This window comes from Pleuronectes platessa, chromosome 21 (assembly GCF_947347685.1).
Source record: "Pleuronectes platessa chromosome 21, fPlePla1.1, whole genome shotgun sequence".
Taxonomy (NCBI): Eukaryota; Metazoa; Chordata; class Actinopteri; order Pleuronectiformes; family Pleuronectidae; genus Pleuronectes; species Pleuronectes platessa.
In genome coordinates, this window is record NC_070646.1 from 5,288,169 (window position 1) to 5,309,956 (window position 21,788).

The following is a 21,788-nucleotide window of genomic DNA, read 5'->3' on the forward strand; positions in this document are numbered from 1 at the left end:
AAAAATAATGAAGAGTGACTCGTGCTGGTTTCTACAATCATCAGTGAATGAAACAGTCTGTTTTTTGGGCTCATTTCTTTTCCTCCGGCGACCGGGCCACCGCTTTCCTGTCGAGGCACCTGGCAGACACACACACACACACCCACACACACACACGGTCCATTGTCAGTCAGAGCACATCAGTCCCGGAGCGGAGTGACACAGGCGGACAAGGACGCAGCCTATGGAGGACAGACTGGTTTGGCACCGTGATGGAGCACTTGACCTAGACGCAGAGCCGAAGATTTATTAGATGTGTCACAGAAGCAACCCCCCCCCCCCCCCCAAAAAAACCCTGGACTAAATATTCTCTGCATGTTATTCGTGAGAGGAAAATGACGACTGATGGAAGGAAGTGCAGTGGAAGAAGATGTAAAATCATTCAGAACGATAGAGAGGATGGTTAGTTTAGAAAATTAGGACTCGCTTTACATTTTATCTTCTGAACCGTTCGATGAGTTGATGCGTTGGACGTCACGTTACTTAACGGCACCGTTACATTCTCACCGGATCACAATGGGATAAGTTGAGCCGGAGAAGGTCAACCGGTTGGCGCCTTAGTTTCTCGGGAAGGAAAGGACGCATTGTGGGTTCCACAGATATGTCCCGGTCATGTTCTCCTGACGTAAGGGAACGTGCCAGAGGAATCGCAATATGGTTTATGGTTACAATTATCTTGCATGAATATGCAAAAAAACTACTGGATAGACTTCTGCGAAATTTGGTGGAAGGCTTTGGAGGTCGGTTAAAGAATGTTCAGGGGACTGATATCTATATATATATATAAATCCATATCTAGGGAATTTAGCTGTGGATTCATAAGGCGACTGTTGGGCCTTGGACTGTTGATGCTCCATCCTTCAGTCCTAAATCACAACAATATATACATGAACTTCTAGCTGAAAAAAATTACACATAAATCCTTTGTTTTAGTCCCACTTGAGTAACATTGGCTAACAACTAAAGTCCCCCTTGAGCTGCATTAAGAAATATGTCAACTTTATCTTTAAAATGTAAGTATTTGTTTATCGCCTAATTTAATATCGTCAGTGGGAGCAAATGGTCTTGAAGCTGAAAACCACAAACGGAACAGAGAGGTCACACTTTTTAAATCAACAAACACCAGCCTTATATCCATAATTTGAAACGTGACACTGATCTAATGCATTCTCTTCATCTCAAGATCATAACAATAATATTTAACAGACCCATTTTCTTTTTTGGGCTCATTGTTTGTTCCCTGTCCTTGTGTTTGTTTTTTTGAGTCAAAGTCAAAACCTCTCGGTGGGATCTGATCGAGCTGCCGGTCCGTTCACAGACGTTACAATCGAGCAGTTTAAGAGGAGTTGACTGAGGCTGCGAGGCGAGACTAGTCGCCATTAAACCTCCACAGGTCTACTGTCCCTCTGCCGTAAAGCCCCGAGGACCAGGAGACATTGTTCAGGACTCCACCTCCCACCAACAATACAAACCACGGGACCACATGTTCACAGATCGAAGAGAATCCTGATAAAACAGAGCAATTGCAGCGGCTCTGCCCGGCAGCGGCCCCGTCTAATTACTGAAACCTTGTCCTCTCCGGCTCCGTTGTTTCAACACCTCTTTGGATTTCTCCTTTTCCATTAACCAGGAGAGCAGCAGCAATCTCACTTTATTACTTTCTCCTTCTATTTCGGTTGCTTTTGTTGTGTCCAAATGTCAGTAAACACTCGGTGACATCGGTTTCTTTGAGACGCCGGCCCCTCACTTCATCTCCACAGCGGTGAAGGGCCCGACCGATAAGAGATAATGATTCAGGGCCTTGATTGCAAAAAAAAAACACCATAAGCTGTAAACACAGACGGTGCTGAGAACTTTTTTAAATCCCTGGACGGATTAAGAACAACAGAGAGAAGTTGACCTTTCGGTGCACAAACTCTTAAATGGTCAGAAAACCATCTAGAAGGTGAGGCTGCAGTCAACGGAGCGAAGAAATGAAGTCAGACTTGTAAACTTATTGTTGCTACCTAATATCATAATTTTTTTATATCTGCCACTTGCAAAATATGATCTAGTAACAAAGTAAAACTGTAATTTGTCAGGTTATTGACGGTTAGTTGTGATAAATCCACTAGTTTCCTTATTATCCTCATTCATAAACGCACCGAACTTAAGGTTCCAGCTTGAGATGCTTGATGTCGATTAAAATGTCCTAATTAAGTTAATGACCCCCCGTTCCATGACTTACCTGATCCACCTGTGATGAAAAAGAGGTTTCGACATTCTTCACAAATGAAGCCGTCGCTGAGGAACTTTGAGTCTTGACTAATAATAAGCATAAAACCCTGTTCAGCACCATGGAGAGCGCCGCCTCCACAAAGGGCAGCCGGGGGTGAAAGTGAGAGTCGGACGACAGCTGTTCTCAAATCAATGACTCCATCACAAGAGAGAAATTACTGACGACCACTTACTTTCAAAGTCTCTCTTCTTGTTCTTGGTCTAATTATTAATTGAACACTTTTGCAGTAACAAAGAAAACTCTGCTTTCTACAGATACATTTAAAAAACTGCAGCCACTTAATCCACAGCACTGGAGCTTAATGATATGAAATAACTGCTGCTACTGTTATTTCTGTATCATAATTATCATAGAAGTATATTGATGAAGGTTTGTCTCAGCAGGTACAGGTGCAAGTGTGAGAAACTGGGAAGATGATGAATTAATATCACAATAACTGAGTTAAATCTGTTATGAAGCCCAAACTACACAGTGATATTTAAGAGTTTGAGCTTTGTGGAGGACGACACACACAACACAACACAACACAACAACCAGGCCACAACCCTCCTGACTCTCACTCTCACCGTTCTTCAAACAAGAAGGGATTTCTGTCTCAAAAAGAAAAATCCAAGTACCGGCACGTTTCTCACGTGGCGGTGTGAACATAAAAATAATTTTATAACCAACAGATGCCGACACATCTGTAAAATCATCCGGAGCAGCATTGTGAGACGTCCCCGGGACAACAAACACAACGTGGAAGCAGCGAGACGTCGACTTGTTGTGTTACACGACGCTGCCGGCGTGGTGTGTTACAGTGACCAGGCCGGCAAAGATATTCACTCAGTCCAAAACACATGTTCAACACCGGTTCATTACATTCAATACAGATATTAACACATGAGCCATTTGGCCACCATAGTTTATATTAATGTGGTTTACGTTATTAAAGAATGGCGACAAATGTGTGTCATGATAAAAATGACAAATTTAGACTATATTTGTATTCCACTGCTGCAGCTCACTTTACTGCCTAATGAACTCTACTGTGTGAGCCGGGGGCCAAATGTAGGAAATACTGATTTTTTTTTGATTCAACACACAGAAGCTGTAATAAGTGTTAATTTCTACAGGATCTTCAGGGCGCCATTAAGTCTAATTGAATTCAGCAGAAGCCCAAAAGTAAAAGAAAAAACTAAGCTAGGAAACAAATCATCTAACTTATCAAACCGGGAGAACAGAAGAAGCCAGGCCCCCGAGAACTGTGAATTTATGTGTAAAGTCATTTCTGCAGCTTAATATTCAGTTTTGACACTGAAGCTAAATGTGTAAGATTTGAATTTTTTTACTTTTTGAGCGAAGGAGTTTCAGGAGGACCTTTGCTGAAACAGAAAAGCAACCACTGGCCCAATTGTTATTTGGGGGACGGGAGTTGTTTGATTTCTTATTGTATCCAGAAGAGGATTGAAGAACCTGGATCTGGAGAAAAAACACCTGTTGATACTTTACCTCACAAACACAATGACTTGAACATCTCCTGTTGTTTAAGGTCAGTTTGATTTACAGCACAGAATCCAATAGTGTGATACTGGCTGTTTTGGCAGATAAGTCTTCTGATCCCCCTGTAATTAGTATGACTAAAAGTGACAAATTAGCCTCCATCTCTGTGTATTAAGGAGACAAAGAGGAATAAAGATCTATACTCGTCTATTACGAACTATCAACCTGATTAAGTCTGAGCCCCTTTCTGAAATCAGACTCGCTGTATCGTGTGTGTGTGTGTGAGCCACCTGCGTATTTAATTAATTTCCTGCTGACAAATTACGCTAAAAAGGACAAGGTCAAGTCCCCCCCCGACTTTATGATTAATTTAAAGGAAACTGAATTAGCTCGTGCATCTAACAAGGAGGGAAAACCCACCTGATGTTGATGCACTGAAGAAGAAAAACATAATCTGTAAATAATCATATAACTTTCATAATTCACACAATGCATACATAAGTCACCTCTCTGGCTTATCTGTTGCAGATGCTTCACAACGTGGAAATAATTAATTAAGAATAATAAAATGCTACACAAACAGAATATCTATATCTTTCATATTGTGTAAATACAAACCTTACAAATCATGTTTTTGCTCACACACAGATTCAGTTATTGAATCCCTTCTTAATGCAACTATAGTGATTTTATTGGCACATTGTTCAATCTAGTCATTATGGGACTGTTCAGGCTCACGTGGGAAAAAGTGACGTACCAATCTTAAAAGCATCGCACAGCGTCTCTTCTCAGCAGTGGATCTGTCGGCGCCGCGCAGCATGAGGACAACAACGGTTCAACGCCGCCCGTCACTTCCTGTCTGACGTCTGCTGGAAGTTCCCACAGGGCAGGTGGAGATCGACTTTTAACAAACTGTGGTGACGAGCACAGATTGAATCAACTGGTCTGAAAGGGACGTGTGGATTATGAAGAAATGGTATTTATTAAAAAAGAATAAAACATTTTACATGTGACCTTCACACTTAGTGACACTAAATGGGTTCAGGTCAGCTGCTGTCACCATCAGGGCCGGACACGGCGAGCGCCGCTTTAGGGCTCGAGTGGCTTTTCTCCCACAGAGCGCCGGCAGCTGATGAATATAATGTTGTGTATAAGTGAGGATTATGTAGAGGAGCACTTTGGCAGCCTGCATCCCTTCTCTTTGCATCCTCATTCAAATGCACGGTGACGCACAAACACACAGTTCAACAGTGGGCACCAATTACAAACTGGATGGTTAAGCTTCAGAGGAAGTAGCAGACACACAGGAGCAGAGGACAGACAAGAAAATGCACCTTAGAATTCAAACCCTGTCCCATGAACACTTGATTTGTGTGAGAAGACTCGAGAGAACAAATGATTTTCAGGTCTGTTTTATTTTATTTTACTTTCTGGCATCTTGTCCATCTTTAAAATACACTGAAGAATTACTGATATGCAGATTCTCATCTTCTTTTTTTTTATTCACGGTACAGTGAGACCCGGATTCCTGTGTAATGACACTGTTATAGGATTACAAAAACAAACACAAAACACAAAAGGAAAACACATTAGCTGGCTCCTCGTGAAATGCATCAAAAAACAACCACAACGAAAAGCGAGACAATGCCCATCGAGTCCTCAAAGACGTTTCATAAACAAATAACAGGTGACGTTAAAAACACATGGTTAAAGTCAAGAATAAAATCAAGTTAAATGCGCTATTACACAGGAATCTGTTAAATATCAAAACAAAATATCAACAGAAATATCGATTTTTTTTGTTTTCCACAAGTGTAGCAAAAGACTTACAGTTTATCATGGGTATAATAGCAACAGGGGGGGGACAGGGCCTAAAATAAAAGAGCATCTGTTTCCATTCTGTCATTAAAAACCTGACGAACACACAAAACCTTCAAGTGACAAAGACTCCAACAAGACACTGTACAGCTCCGGATGGAGGGCGGGCTCAAAATGGTCGACAGCTTCGAAAATTCTGCAGATCAACAAGCCCGCTCAACCCCCCCCCCCCTCCAGAGGAGTTCATGGAAAGCCAAGGCATTAGAAAAGGTAGCGCATCATAAAGTCGTAGCTTCAAAAATCAAAATTAGAAAAACAGACGAGTAAAGAGCCAGAGGAGCGTGAAGTCCTCGCTCTCCTGAGGTCAAGCAGACGTGTCTCTCTTCCCCCCCCCCCAGAACCACCACATCGATCCAAAGGCGAGTCCGAAAAGAGCCTCACGTCCGAGTTGCACAGCAAATGACACAATTACAAACTACAGCAAAGAATGCACCAGGACTTCAGTGTCATCCTGGGTTATGAAACTTGTTCTTCTTTCTCCGTCACCTCCAACTTTCCACAGCGTCTCCCATGACCTGACTTTGACCATTTGTCCCCCCCCCCCCCCACGCGCCTCGTGTCTCCGCAGTATTTGTACACGTCCTCCGCAGGAAATACAGACTTTCGCTTCAGCTGGCTGGATGATCCGTTAGCACGGGGAAAATGCTTAGAGATCGCTGATGGGAGCCGGCAGCGTGGTGAGACAGAATACTCTTGGTTGTCAAAACACTGTCGGGTGGTTTTAGAAAAAAGGAGTCGTGTCCTAACGCATAGGTTTCCCCCACAGAAAGGCAAAATGGATTCAGTCCATACAGCAAGAGTTAAGAGTCAGGCTCGTCATAGAAACTAAATGCTTTAGCACCGTAGAATACCACTTGTTGGCAAGCAAGAAAACAAAAGACGACAAAAAAGCCTCATAGGCAGGATGATCTGGAAATCTACCGGTTTCAACCCTCTGATTATATTTCCAACGCAGTGTGAGGGAAATCAGTTTGACTTTTAAACTTCTCCCCTCGTGCAGAGCAGAGGGACAGTGAGGCGTCACAAGGTGCGGCCCCCCCTCGGTGAAGCTGTCGGCCATGGTGGGGTCCGGTGGGTTCCGTCTCAGAGTCAGAGCCCAGCAGCCAATAGGAGGCCGTCACACCGGTTGGAGAAGGATTTATGAGGCTGAAATATGCAGAGTAGAGCGAAAAGAAAGGAGACGAGTGTTGAACTTCAGTGGTAGCAGCTGGATGAGATCTTCTACATGTGGCCGTCTCTTGTCTCTGGGAAAGGTTTCCAAAGCGGCGGGACCTTTGAGGATTTGGTTGAGACGTGACCTCAGGTGGCGTAAGAGAGGGAGCCGCCGGATTGGTGAGTCGAGTCTCAAACGCAGGTGCCTTGGTGTGCGGGGGGAAGAGCTTTTCTGTTCTTTAGAGCCTGGCACTTGTCCTTAAAGTCTGAGGGCTTCTGCTGGGAAATGTCTATGAGCGCACTGGCAACGATGATTCCTGAAGAGAGGGAGGAGAGAACAAGAAACATATATGAAAGTGGTGAAACACATTGTTTTGTTTGTTAGGAAAACACAAATGGAAAACGTAGATACATCTGTCACCATGTGGCTACAGAGAATCTATAACTGTTTAAATCTCTTTGCTTTGAAAGGAATCATAAAAAAAACACTGGTTTCATAACACTGGATGATTAAAGTTCAAGTCATTCAAATCAGTATCCAGATATTGCATGTGAATTCACTTTTTTTTTGCTTTCAGTAATTGTGCGATCACGTGATGTCAGAATAAACTTGAAAAAGAGTCAAGAAGACGGAAAGTTGCCGATAAATAATTTACATAATTTTACAAATCAGCTTTGAACAGTCGATTCTGAACTGTTCGGAATTCTGAAATCGGCACGATTACTTCACAACCTCGGGAAATAGGACCTTCCCAGGAATTCAAATTTATGCCAAGGAATTAAACATTTCAGCCATAAGAAGAGAAACAGATGATAGTGGTCACAGTGTTTGTCTTCACTGTACCTGACTGTCCCGGTGGAGGTAAGTCCGACAGTCCAAACGGAAGACGCATGAGGACGGTCAACACGGCGGCTTTCCCTCCTGAGCACGGCTCCATGGCTACAGGTTTAGGGAGACCCTGAAGAGAGAGAGAGAGAAAAATAACACAATTCTTTACCACTTCTGTACGGAAGAGAGTCAAAGGGAGAAAAGAAGAATTTCCATTGGTTTATTTAGATTTATGTTGGCTCGATATGTGTTAGAATCCAGGACCTGCTGGTTGTTGTACCTCTGCTTTAAATCAACGTGGTGTCACACAGTCACACTTGAAAAGGCTCTAGATGTTGGTATTCCTTTTAGTTTTCTTCGTTTGGATCAATCAGAGCAATGGTCACTAGTATTCTCTTCTGAAGTCGCTGCATTTAAGACGCGGAGACGCTTTCCCTCCCGAGACAGATGATTTGATTGGTCACACAACAAAAACACTTGAGCGCGTCCCCTGTCAGACAAGCCCACGTGCAGAGGCAACGACCCGCCACCGGAGTTAATGGCCACAACTGCTCGTCTCAAGCGTGAACAACATGTCATCCTGGTAATGAAGGCCGAGGGTTTCACAGCATGGATTGGAAGAGGGGAGAGAAATTGGGGAATAATAACATGTCTGAATAGAACTGACTCCTTTGTTTCTGCCTGAATCTGGAATGTAGATGAAAGAGGCGGTGAAATGGGAAACAACAGGGACGCAGCAGCACGTTAGTACATTAAAGTGTACATGTTGCTGTATTGCATGCGTTGTTACTCAAAACAATTATGCCGCACGATCAGAAAACAATATTCACATGCATGTGCCTGGAGTCTCTCATGATGCAGAGACATGAGCACTGCACACGACACACTGAACCCAGGCTAATTCAATTGACAGTCATTTCAGGACCATTCAAGTGATTCTACTAATGAATGTGAGCTACTCTCATGCAAAGGAGCTGATTGAACCTTTGCTGAATTTTAACTAAGGCAGATTCCAATGTAAATTACATGGATATGACTCATTGGGTAAAAATCTGACAGCTGTTTCAAACAAACTGGACGAAACTGGTTCTTAAAACAGGAGCTGCAACATGTCACTGTGGAATATGGGAGGTCACCATGAATGGTAAAGGGTTGGCCATGTGGTAAACAAAGATGGACGACATAATAGACATTTGATAAAAACAGGGTGAGAAGTCCTGAGTGACAACTGAGATCAACTCTGGATTTGGTCGAGAGTGTATCAGCTGGACTTTGGCTCAAACCGACTTTTGTCCTCCGACCTCTCCTGTAGCGCCACCTGCAGACCAAGGATCGCACTGATCCGGTGAGATCTCTGTTTTTTCCAATTTAAATGATGTTGACTAGATGCAGTGACTTTCAGTTACATGACCAGATGACATGACCTTGTTACGTTGTCTGCTCGGCTTTTTCTTGAAGTGCACAGAACTATGAAACTACTGTCACATCAATGCTGCAGTTGACAACATAAACAACACATTTGTGTTTGTGTGAAAGGCAGCACTAACAGCAGAGTTAGAGCAACTTCCTGCTTCACGCTGGCTGGGATGACAGCAGTAACACAACACCGAGGAAAACTAAAAACATGAGCTAGTTTCAAACCACTTCCACATACGTACAGTTGCCTTTTCTGTCCATTTCATATCTTCCATAGAAGCCTCACACGTCCTGCATTAATCAAACAGACTGTGTGATGGTCATTCATAACCTTCGAAGCAAATAAATATGCAAACACACACCCATAGGAACAAACCAACACACACACACCAAACGACATATCTGCCTTCGCTTCCCCCTGCTGACAGGTGCCATCCATCATACTCGCTGTCTGTTAGTGGTTCCATATGTTGAATGCCAGCCTTGGCGAATAGAGACAGCTGTGACATCAGTGCAGTGTTGGTGCCCGAGCGGCTCTCTGCCCAAAAATTTGCTGTCATCTTGGTCACTAAAAGCTATGACCATCACTCGGGGGGGGGGGGGGGGTGCTTCAACCAACATAAAGATGGAGGAAATTGGCTCAAAAGCTGTGGTAATTTGTTTTCCCCTCAGACCAGCTGGAGGGTCTGCAAAGATTTGGTGACAGAGAGCTGGTGCTAAGTAATTCAGTGAGATCAGCACGGACAGGACAGCCACCGAGGAAGGTCCTCAATGTTGTCATGTGTTGGGACGAGTGTGAGCAGTAATTGTGTTGCTACCATTTCTTTACCTCAGATTTCCGAACTGACACACACTACATGCAGCTGTTGTGCCTGCTGATATCTTTGTGAGCGAAGGAGTGGGTCTAACCTGAAAGTGTAAACAGAGCTAATAGGAAACCAGTGATGCCAGAGTGGTGCCAGTGTCCTCTTTGACATCAACGAACACTTCCAACAGCTAAGTGGTGCCAGATGCTGACCTATTAACCTTTATAAAGGAGAATTAAGGCTCCTATCATATGGTTCACCTCCGCCTGGCACCAGGGAATGTGATGGAGCATGTGATGGAGCTGCATGTTGTTCAACATATGGATCTACACACGTCAAAAATGTGGATTTTCAGAATATATTGAAAAAAACTGACAGGACGCGGAAATGTTGATTTTTTTTGGGCAAATCATTAACAAAGCAACAAATAAATATACGTTTCTTGGTGAATTATATCTCTGCTGCAGGAAAGCTGCTTGTATACACTGAATGTACAATGTACCTCAGGTTGTGAGACAGTAGCAGCTACTGAAAAAGCATTCTGCATACAAATAGGTGTGAAATTAATGTCGGACACAGGCGTGTAAATGGCTTCCAAAAACCACAACGCTCTCAGGTATTTTCTGTGGCAGCACATGCATTGTTTACTTCCTTTAAGAGCTGAACGGACATCTAAGAGAAACTCAAGCACTCAACGGTTCACTCTGCATCTTGAAAGGGTCGAGAAACAGGAGGCTGGAAATTTGTCTTTCTCCGGTTATCGTTTCCAAAACAGCTTGGGACGGTTTTTCACTGCAGGACTCGCCAGCGATACTACGTATCTACCTTGATGCACCTTTTTGTGCCCAGAGGGGATCAAACCATATAACACCATGTGGACACGCGTCACACTGCAATGAACAATTTACTCGATTAGATAAAGCAGCGTTTTCCCGGCGCCACTCAGATTCTGATTATACACCACCGCTTTAATAGATCGGTGAAGTGCACTCAGAGATCTAAGAAGCAATGTTTTTCTCCCTGTACATTGCCCTTTGAAAATACCATAATGCACGTTGAGTCCCACTCAGCGCTACGCTAATAGCTAATGTAGTGCCTCCTTGTTGGTTGCCACAGTGATAATATTTCTCTTAGCAGCAGGTGACAGAGAGCTGGCTGAGGAATCACTTCTGAGGATGGAGCTCTCCACATTGCTTTAAACTAAGCTTTTATACCCCTGTGGCATTGAGCCCCAGACTGCGCTTATTGCCAGGCGTCTTCCTAACACTGTTTATATGGGAGGCAGCAACAGGACGTCACAAAATACGCAGAGGCATGTGAGAATGCAAGGTTTGAGAAATCAATCATAAGTTATACTCCCAGTAAATAACAAAAATGGGTAAATGAGGTAAAAATATACATGTAAGACAAAAAACAGCAATAAAAACAACATTCCACAAGTGATCATCTTTTCTTTGCTGTGAGATTAAAACAATCATAAAGATCTATCAATATATCGATCAAAAATCTGTTTAAATCTTGGTTTCATGACAATATTTCACGTGAAAGCTTATTTTCTCAACATCGCTTGAAAACTGTCAGCAAGTCTGCAGCTGTGATTTGCGGAGGACAATTCATATGAAAAGGAGAAGGACATGGGAAGAATGGACCGCGAGAGATTTCTCGTTGCGCAGTGGATAAAGGGCTGACATATTGTGAGTAGTGAGCATGAGCACAACACAATGAGGTCTAATTATGGAGCACTACAAAACTATATCACGTTCTGTGAGCGAGTATCCGATGCCAGAGCGAAGTCGACAAGAGGAGGGCTACGTGGACAAATGAATCGGCGCTATGGCGGTCAGATTTGGGAACAGGAAATTATAAACATTTATAACATGTTTACGTATCAGCTTGGAGAGATGATGTTTAAAATACATTCACTGCATTTATTGTATCGGCATGAACTTGATCATCTGTATAAGTGTGTGTCTGTGTGTGTGTGTGTTAATTGCACGTGCAGGACTCACATCAACCACCGGCTGCAGCACTTCTGTTTGTTCTCCTCTGGCATCCAGCGCCACAGCGACTGAGGCAAATGGACGACTGGCCATCTGCTGACGCTCTCTCATCAGTTGCTGGAATATCAAACACAGATGACAAATGCGTCCGATTAAATGACAGATTACTGTGGAGAGGAAGCTGGGAAATGTGCTCTAATGCAATATATACATGTAAATATAGTAAACATCATTGATCTTTGTAATATACAACCCAAAGTACGCATTTTGAATTTCAGCACCTAAGAAATGAAGAATCCTTTACATATCACAATACATGTGTTAAACATTTAATCCAATTGATCTCAAAAATAACATCTCACAATAATAAGTAAAGGTATTAACATGTATGTAGCCATTGATGCATCAGTAATCAATATTCTAAGAATTATTCATGATGTGCAGTAAATGTCTATAGTGAAATAATGAAACATTCTATTAAACACTTCAAGGGGTTTAAGAGTGAGAAAGATTGGATGATTGAAAAAAACTTGTTCAGGCACAAATGCGCCCAAGGCTACTAGAGCATGAAGCTCAAAATCAATAACAGATATTGTCGAGGAAACATTGAAAGCACACACACAAAACATCCATACCCTGAGGAGTTGGACATATTTTGTGCCCCACATAGAGCCCCAACATTATTTAAGGTTTTTAGTTGAGATTATAGATTTTACTGGAATCAAATTCAACAAATTAAACTCACGACAACTAAAAACCCACGTGATTTATTATCATTTCCATATAGATCACATTTCTTTATCGCAGAGAAAACGGCAAACAGCCTCTTGGAGATCGTGCACATGAAGGCTGCGGCGAGGTCACTGCCCGAGAGTGACACCATCTCTGCAGAAAACAGCTTCCCACGTATTCTCCACCGATCAATATTGTAAAACAACTTGTGCCACACTTTCATCAGCAGCACGCCGCGTGATCAATATCTGAGCACGCCGCCATTTTAGCGACAAGGACATCCCTGATTGGTATTGGATTTGTGATGAGCTTAAGTGTGCTGCATTAAGATCTAATTGTACTTGAGATTACTAAGCGCATCAAGCCGTTGTGATGATGGGCCTCGATGGGCCCGTCTCCTGCCCTTCCTCCCCACATCTCTGAAGTGGCATAAACATGGTGCTAGGAACATAAAAACTATTCCATGCTTAGACTTACCAAGGGACATATGTAACAATAATAAGAAAATAATCTTTAAATATTCTGTGCTTTTTGCAGGTTCTGTGTGAGCGGATTCTGAAGCATTTCCAACTCTGAGACTCATTGATGGAAAGTGAATTCAGAGGAAAGTTCATGTTTTATGAAGGCGTCGCTCTTTTTGAATCGTTCCCTGAGGGAGAAAGAAAAAACACCAGCCAACGGAGAAATTGAGATTGATCTCACTGGATTGATTTTTCTTTTCACAGCTCCGATTTTTAAACTTTAAATCTGAAGGCCAGTATCAGATTGTTGTACATCTCTACTATTAAACATCAAAACCAGCAACACCAGACCTATGGATTTAAGCTGCTGGGCCACCATAGGTCAAAATGAAGAATTCTGCCCTTTACGAAAAGATAAAAGCAGAATGGAGGGCCTGGCGGGGTTGCTTTAAAAATAAAAAAATAAAAGAGCTCAAGGTTTATTACAGTTTCCAGCACACAAGCTTAAAATCCAACAACATACATCCTAAATGTCAGATTGCAGTAAAGTTATTTATCATGTTGCAGAATTTATTTAAAGCAACAAAGCATAAGGAGGGACCATGAAGCACACCCGTTGAATTCTAGAGGTTTGCTGCGTGTCCTCCACATGCATCTAAAATGTTCTGGGAATACACTCATCAAAAGAGCCAGTATAATACCAGAGAGATTCTAGAAATGAATACTAAGTTAACGACAAAGGGAAAGAGTGAACTCTGTAAAACCAATTAACGTTTCCACAATGACGGACTGATTTTGTCGAGAATACAAGCTGGAGCCTTTCACGGTCGTGATAAGGCCGGGCATGCCGTGTATTGCTTTGCAACTTGATTAATTTGGCAAGTGAGCGCGTGAATTATCTGTTCTTTTGAATACGGCATTTTGTTCCCTTCATTGGATTCTATCAAAAGGAAGGTGTCGTCCTGCCTCTGAGCAAACTCCACACCTAAGCCGGTCACTTTGTCCTTTTCAAAGATCACTGGCTGCACCTCAAGGCGCGGTCCTGCAGAATAGAAATAAATCCAGATGTAAGAAAATGAAAAATAAAATTGTGTCCTTTAAAGGCGACATGGAATAATGACAAGTAGCAGGTATTAAATGTTGATGAGGTCGGTACGGTCGAGTGGTTCTGTTTTTAACTGAAACACCCAGAACTCGCCAAAAGATTCGACTCATACAAATTTAAATATGAGTATATTCTAAAATAAACTATTCATTAAAGTTACCTTGTCGGATTTCCATAATTCTGCTCTACTCATTAGCGAGACAACTTCCAAGGGTAAACTACAACCTGATATGAACCCCTAATCACAGCGACGCTCCTTTATCTGGAGCTTTGGTGGAAACTATTAGAGTCCAAACTTTGAAATGAACAAGGGACAATCAAGGTGACCAGGGGCTTAAGAGAAGGATAATCTTATGACAGCGATCAATGACGGCTGATTGGGCTTTTAGGAGGAACGAGGGCGGTTTGAGACTACGCCAAGTCTGAAGAGGGACATGTGAGAAATACGTGGTGAGTGGTGCTTTCCTTTTTCTTTTTTAATCGTTGAAAACATTTGAACAGTCGAAATTCACGCCGTCCTAAAAGAGAAGGGATTCTGGAGGAGGATTCAGAAGCTCGGACCCAAGTAATTCCAATGTAAATCATGTGATCATGTAAAATAATTTTTATACCAAGTTGACAAGGTAGAAGCTTGGATGTTATTTACACTTCATTGAAGCACAAACATGATATATTTGCAAAACTATGGTTGAGTTCAAATAATGGATTTTGTAATTTCAAGATATTAGCTGTATTTTTACAAAAAAAAAGTGTATTGGACACAAATAAATCATCGACTACGCCTTACAACCGATGGGTGTGTTACTCATGAGGATACATCCTCTGAGAGCCATGAGTCTGTAATTGTGATAAATCTAGTGGGTGTTGAATTATTTTCTAGGAGAGGAATGATCTCAATGTGTTAGTCCATCACCAAAGCGAGTTCGATTCACCCTCTGGGGACCATGAATATCAGAATAAAAGGTAATCATTGGAGTGATTTCAGTGTGGACCAAAGTGATATTTTCCCCCATAGAGCCATTAACTTTCCATTATGGACAACACAGAAGAGCCTTTACGTCAATCACCATTTTATCCTTCTCTCACACAGCCCGGCAGGTTTAAGTCATCACTTCCGAACTGGCGACCGCTGTTAACCAGTGTCATTCCCAGTACAACCACCACGGGCTAACGATAGCTTTTAATAAACAGATAAAGGGTGAGGGTTCGTGCTTTCTGTGAAAACCGTTGCTCAATAACACTTTTGAGTGCTTTCAGAGTGCCGGTAAAACGTCAGCACTCAACACAATGGTCAGTGTGGACGAGGTGCGCCTCTGGGCCTGTTTGTACGAGCGTGTGAGAGAGATAAAAAAAAAAGAGAGCATTAGACACACCCACGTGTTTGTGTGTAAAACATCTCTGTGTAGCAGTCATGTGAAATGTCAGCGCCCCCTCCCTCCCGCTACCCCCACAGGTATTTCAGAGAGGTCAGACCTCGACTTCCTCCGTGGCATTTACAGCCGCTTTCATCGCTGCGGCCGCCACTCGGGATCCAAGTATCGTCACCTGTTCTTGGCTAAAATGAGTCAAGCTCAGCAGCCGCACCTTTGGAACCGTGTCCTTCAACTACCAACCAATAAGGAAAGCTCTTATCCAATTAATGCATTGGTATGGGGAAAGATAAGCTTCCTACGATCAAATCAATATACCAGAAATGACAAGGAATCATATACAATGACAACTTGGCCACGTGTGCATACTAATCAAAGATGTGTTACATTAACTTACATTATCTGGAAGACCAGCTTATATAAACATATATATATTTTTAACTCCATCAGTATCTATATGGAACTTGGCTGGATCAGTGTTTCATTAAGACTCATTCATTCCATGCCCCTACGTCACATGGGAGCTGGTGAGCATGAGATGGCCCCCGGCCCAAATCCATCCATCTCTTATTTGGACAAGTCTCATAACTACATTGACAAGCTCTTCTAAATTATGTTCAGTGACGAGCCAATCAGATCACCGATGAGAAAAGAACCAAATCATGTCATCTCTTGTCGCACAAGTAAGCAATTACAAATGTTTATGATATCTCTGAAACTCTTGCCAAGCTAAATAAAGAAATGATAGATTCTTGTGCTAGATGTTTCTCCAAAGATACAATAACAAAAGAATAACACATACTAAGTGCAGATATACAGATATACAAATATCTTTCCATCAGTTACATTGTGAGCATATTATTTATGTTAAATAATATCAAACTTGATTTATATAGCTTATCAAAACTGAAGTAGTCCAAAACATAAATAAAAACAATTGTTTTAAAGAAATAGGGACTCTCCCATACATTGAAAGCAAGTGCAGTTAGTTTTTTGTTAAAAGCAGCATCATGAAAACCATCTAAAGATGAGTAATCACAATTACACTGAGATAAATGTCCAGTATGTTTTGAACAAAACAAATAGAGGCTTTTATAGGACATGCAGATGGATTTGTTTGCAGTTATGTTTTGAGCAGCCGGAGCTACAGACAGAAGATCTGGTCATTTATGTTTAAAAAAGGTTTGATGCTGTCTGCACCTGCCAGACAATAATAATAGAGCTCATTAAACCAAGTGAGAGAATGAAGCAGGTTAATGGCCTGATGTTTTTTATCTCTTTCACTTGCTGAATATCGAACATTTTTAAGCTCAGCAATGGTCAATATGAAATTATTATAGAAACTATTATATACTTGGAAGCCTTCTTCCTAAATGGATTAATAAATATGTATTTTTTTTTTAGAAATATTTGTAATGGGAGCAAACAGGCCTACGTCAACATAATGAATATCTAATTGTGGACATTGTTGTAGTAATTTGCGGTTGTTCAACCTAGTAGCTATTAACACTCAGTTATTACTAAAACCAACCACTGGGTGAAATCCTCTCTCCAACCCTGTTTGCATTAACTGATCGGGATGTAGTCTGTTGTGTATGAAGGTGAAACTGTTATTAAGGCCCGAGCACTACCAGGCACTGACAGACGTGAGGCCCTATTGAAATTGTAAGGATTTATTCAGGCAAATTAATTGGGTTTTTGAGGGCTTGAACATGCTCAGATTCTTACCAAAATTTGCAGAAAGGTAGAAAGTTATTAAAATGTAAGTATTCTGGAGGAATTTCCAATCGGCATCGCAAAAATGGCTCAACGGTGCCCCCCCGAGACCCCCGGAACGTGTTCACATTGACCGATCTTCACAAAAATCGTGCAATTGCAAAAACAGGAAGCCTGCTATTTTGCATTTAGTGGCCATTTTTGGCATATTCCACATTTTTACTTTGAGGTACTTGTACCAGGGCTTTCATCAGATGAACTTCAAATTGAAGAGGAAATGTTTAGTAGTGATCGACTATATAAAAAGAAGTTTCACAGTTTCTCATTTAACTGTGATTTTGCTTGTACTTCAAAGCCTAATTATACCCTATATACAGCCATTCACTCTGATCAGAGGAGCAGTAGTAACCAAACATCTTACTGGTTTGTTTATTAGTAGATTGTTACTAGTTCAGCCATGACCAAAACAGATCATTCCCCTGAAAAACGACTTGCCAAGCAAGGGCGCCCACAACAGTGCAGAAAAACACCCCGGAGGCTGGTGAGAGCTTTCAGGAAAAGGTTACAAACACACAGCTTCTCTTTATGACGTTTCCTCTTAAGTAGGGCACCTGGAAATGCCACAGGAAATGCCACAGGAAATAAAATGAAACAAAATGGTTAAAAAATGCATCTATTGTATGATAACATTAAAATAAATTATGAAGAGGGTGGGTAGAGATCTGTGATAAACAGGGTTCAATGAGAAATAAATAAATGTTGATAATTTATTATCACTTAAGCTGAATACAAATTAAAATATAATGAAAATACAAGCCTTTTAGCTTCTGGACCCTTTTGTATATATTAAGTATTGATTGAGTGAATAATTCATAGAGGAATTGACCTGAAAACAAAGCTTTCCCATCTTCTAACATAAGGGAGTATTTTTTTTCCTTCACCTGAAAATAAGAGATGGGGGTTTCATTTGACTATTTATTTATTTCCGTGAGAAGGACAGAGACAAACAGACGACAGGAAAGCCAAAAGCAGACACCCAAAAAAAGTGAGCAGAATTCTAATGACAGGAGGCCATCTGTCTGCATTAATTTGTATTGACTTTAATTCTGTAGATAGGCGCCAGTCAAAGTCGTGGTAGCCATCATTCTTGTTTATTTTCATATATCAATTAGAGGATATAAAAATTCCCGTCCAATGATTATCAATGTCATCCCCAAAGGGAGAATAAATTCTGGAGCGCTTTATGAGTAAACTGCAGGTCACAAGGCTGGATGTGCACCGATTGAACCCCCCCCCGAGGTATCATGCAGAATGGAGGATTCACCGTGTGGTGGAGGAGAATGACGGGCAGCTCTCACAGAACCCAGCGACCAGCCTGAGCAGTCTGGGCTGAGGGCAGTCGTTGGAATTTGCATACGTTTCTTCTCTTCCTCAATTTCCTGCACGGCCTCTTTCTCACCCTCTTCTTTAATTTCTACTGCCAATCATCTCATCATTCACCCCTTTTCATCCTCGTCTCTTCTCAGCCCCATCTTTCACACCATCACTGAATACTAATGTTTTCCTCTACACCCCCCCCCCTTCCCAAGTCATTCACGGTATCTCTCCTTGCTTCCGTCTACCCATCTCCTCCGAGTCCACTTAATTAAATCCCACAATTCATCTGTATTATCATCTTTACTTTCAACAATATTCACTCCTGCATTTGCTGATTGAATAAATCACCAGGTCCCAACTCTTCATACGTCTGGCGTGTGTTTTCCTTTAGCAGATACAAACCCTCTCTGAAATCATCTAAGAAATACCGATGTTCATATCGGAGTGACAAGCTGACCTACCTGCCATTTTTTAGCTGATGTTTTCGAACAACCTGATCCAGATGATGGTTTTAAAGAATAAACTCAAAGAGTGAGACAGCAGAAATGTACCCGTTCTGTAAAACTCTGCTCTCATCAATATCAGCTTTTCCCCTGAACTAATCAAAGGTGAGACACCAGTTGATCTCATTAGAACCTTGTCTTTCCAATCTGTTTGGATGGCGACTCAAGTGTTTGCTTTGAGACCCTAGTTGCATCTCAGTAAAACATCTCTGGTTGTCAATCAAAAACATTGGTCCTGGTGAACAGCTACAGTTTATAGATAACAAGATAACCATAGATAACCACAGTGTCCACGACCAGAACAGACAACCTTGCTCCCTGCTTACCTCCTCACAACTGACCATCCAATAAAAGGCTAAATCTAAAAATAAATCATCTTTTTAATAACAGCAAAGACTGATGATTTAGAACTTTGGCTGCAACAACACAAAATACACTGGACCATGCAAATCAAATTCATAAGTGTATTCTTTGAATGAAATGGATTGGGGATGATAAGTCTTCATGTTTTCGGATAGAGAGACTTTCTCCAAAGTGGTAATTGGTGGTGAATTAATTCTTGCACAGCATCTCACATGTGAGCGTCAGATAATCGAGGGACTTACTTCTCTCCGTCGTGACGCCCAGCAGGTCTGTTTGATCTTCCACACGACCGCTGCCACCAGGAGGAGCGACAGAAAGCAACTGGAATGAAAGATGGGAGACAAAATTACATGATAAATTGTCCTGTGGGAAGGAGAGAACATGATTAACTAAATAAAAGCAGTTGAATTGTTTCCACATGGGTCTGGTGTTGAGAAGCCATTTCATTAGAATCAATGTTTTCATTTTTGTGTATTTCCCCCCTTCTTGAATAGAGTAAAATAACTAAAAATATTCAAAGATTCCTTCTAACTTTAAAGATACGACAAAACAGGGGAGATGACATGAAGCGTTTCCACATTCCTTTCTCAGAAGACGGAATATGTTTGGCCGATTACCTCAATTAATAACCCAACAGTACAATCATTAGTCAAAGGAAATCCAGCAAAGCCCGAGCGCTGCTGGGACAGAAAACTATGACTGATCGAGAGCTTCCACTTCATTATCCCGTTGACAGATGAGACTGTGAAGAGTTTTATGTGCTAAAGAGGCAATCCGTCCTTTTTTTTTTTAAGAGCTTGTCAGAGCAACATGTGGAACTTGAACAAGTGATTTAAAATGGGAGCTATTTCATACGACATTTAATTAAATCCTGATCAGGAAAGCGTACAGCATCCATAGTATATCAAGCCAGTTTGATTTTAATGCATTATGAGCAAAGAAAAATAGCAAGGGAAATAAATGAAAGGTCAAATAGAGGCGACAATTTACAAAATCATGAAAAACCTCTAATTTTTAAAGAAAAACCCTTAAAATAAAACAGTTTCCTTTATCATTTCCTTTTAATTAATCATTCCTCGCTGTGTCACAGGGGAGGATGACTCTGTTCCTGTGCTCAGGAACACTCCTACAAGGATGTGAAACACACACTGTAACCTGACCAGTGAGCCCTGGTCTTCTGGGACGTGCCACGCTCTAAAAGCGGGAGACTGCTCCAAGATCGACATTTCACCAGAGACGTGTGACTAGCTCTGATTTCATGGCCCCACTTGTTTGATATTTTAAACCGGAGTAGCCTTTCAGCTTTCGCCTGCCGCACCTGATTGATCCATTCACCGGGATCTTTGGAGAAGGCGATAAGGCCCGAGAGGAACGTGATAACACTTAGGAAACGCAGCTTCTGATGGACATATGATTGAAGCAAAGAGGTGACAGGTTCTAAAGAACCCTAAAAGGGGACGTAGGGATAAAAGCATCGTCAGAAGAAGAATTTCATTATTTAAGGGATGGGGGGATGAAGGTGAGGGTGGGTACAGAAGTGAGAAATCCCCAGACTGATGTTTGGAGCTTAAATGTCCTTTACTGCTGCTGCTGCTTTTCCTGCTGTGAATATTTACACAGTAATACAACTTCTCGCTCCCAAGGGTGTTGAAGGACAAAAATAAACATTTACAAACAGAAGCTCAGGTTCTCTACAGGTTAATACAAATATGAGCTTCGTTAGATCGAGGAACAGTTGGTTGAAGTTATCTCCGTGGGAAAACAATCATAACATCTATAAGTGATTTCCACAGACTGCTCAGAATAAAGCAATGTTCCAAAAGAGGCTCTGTAAAAATCTACCTACATAAACTGTGTAAATTCATCGCAATAAAACACACATAGTTGTGATTGGAATGAAACCGATTTCGTAAACTAATATAAATTAGACCCTGGGGTTTATAAGGCAACGCAATAATCATAATCTAACTACATTACAACGTCAAGCGACACGTGCAAATAAATGTGAAGCGACGTGGGAAAATAGGAAAAATATTTGGTGTCTGAAAACGTGTAAAAAAAAAAAAGGTGAACCAATGTCTGAATAATCAGACAAAAGAAAACGAGCTGGTTCTCAATCGTGGCGTCTTTTCTTCTCCCTCTATCTCTCGCACATGAAGGTCTCGAAACCCTCTGGGGTGATTTGACATTTTGTCGTCAGGCTGATTATGTTTCCTGCAGGTTCGTCCCTCCTCAAACCTCCCACATGCACCAACACACACACGTTGACACACACACGTTG

The 21,788-nt window shown here is 41.7% G+C and overlaps 1 protein-coding gene across 1 annotated transcript in view; it reads right to left on the reverse strand.

Annotated features, from left to right (window-relative positions):
• Nucleotides 1-5,195: 5,195 nt before the first annotated feature.
• atrnl1b (attractin-like 1b) overlaps nucleotides 5,196-21,788 on the reverse strand; it is a 52,603-nt gene continuing 36,010 nt past the window's right edge. The window contains exons 26-29 of the mRNA XM_053413762.1: nucleotides 19,750-19,828; nucleotides 11,890-11,997; nucleotides 7,674-7,788; nucleotides 5,196-7,146 (exon numbers count right to left, since the gene is read on the reverse strand). Coding sequence (XP_053269737.1) covers nucleotides 7,022-7,146; nucleotides 7,674-7,788; nucleotides 11,890-11,997; nucleotides 19,750-19,828 — 427 coding nt within the window. The 3' untranslated portion in view covers nucleotides 5,196-7,021. The remainder of the gene's footprint in view (nucleotides 7,147-7,673; nucleotides 7,789-11,889; nucleotides 11,998-19,749; nucleotides 19,829-21,788) is intronic.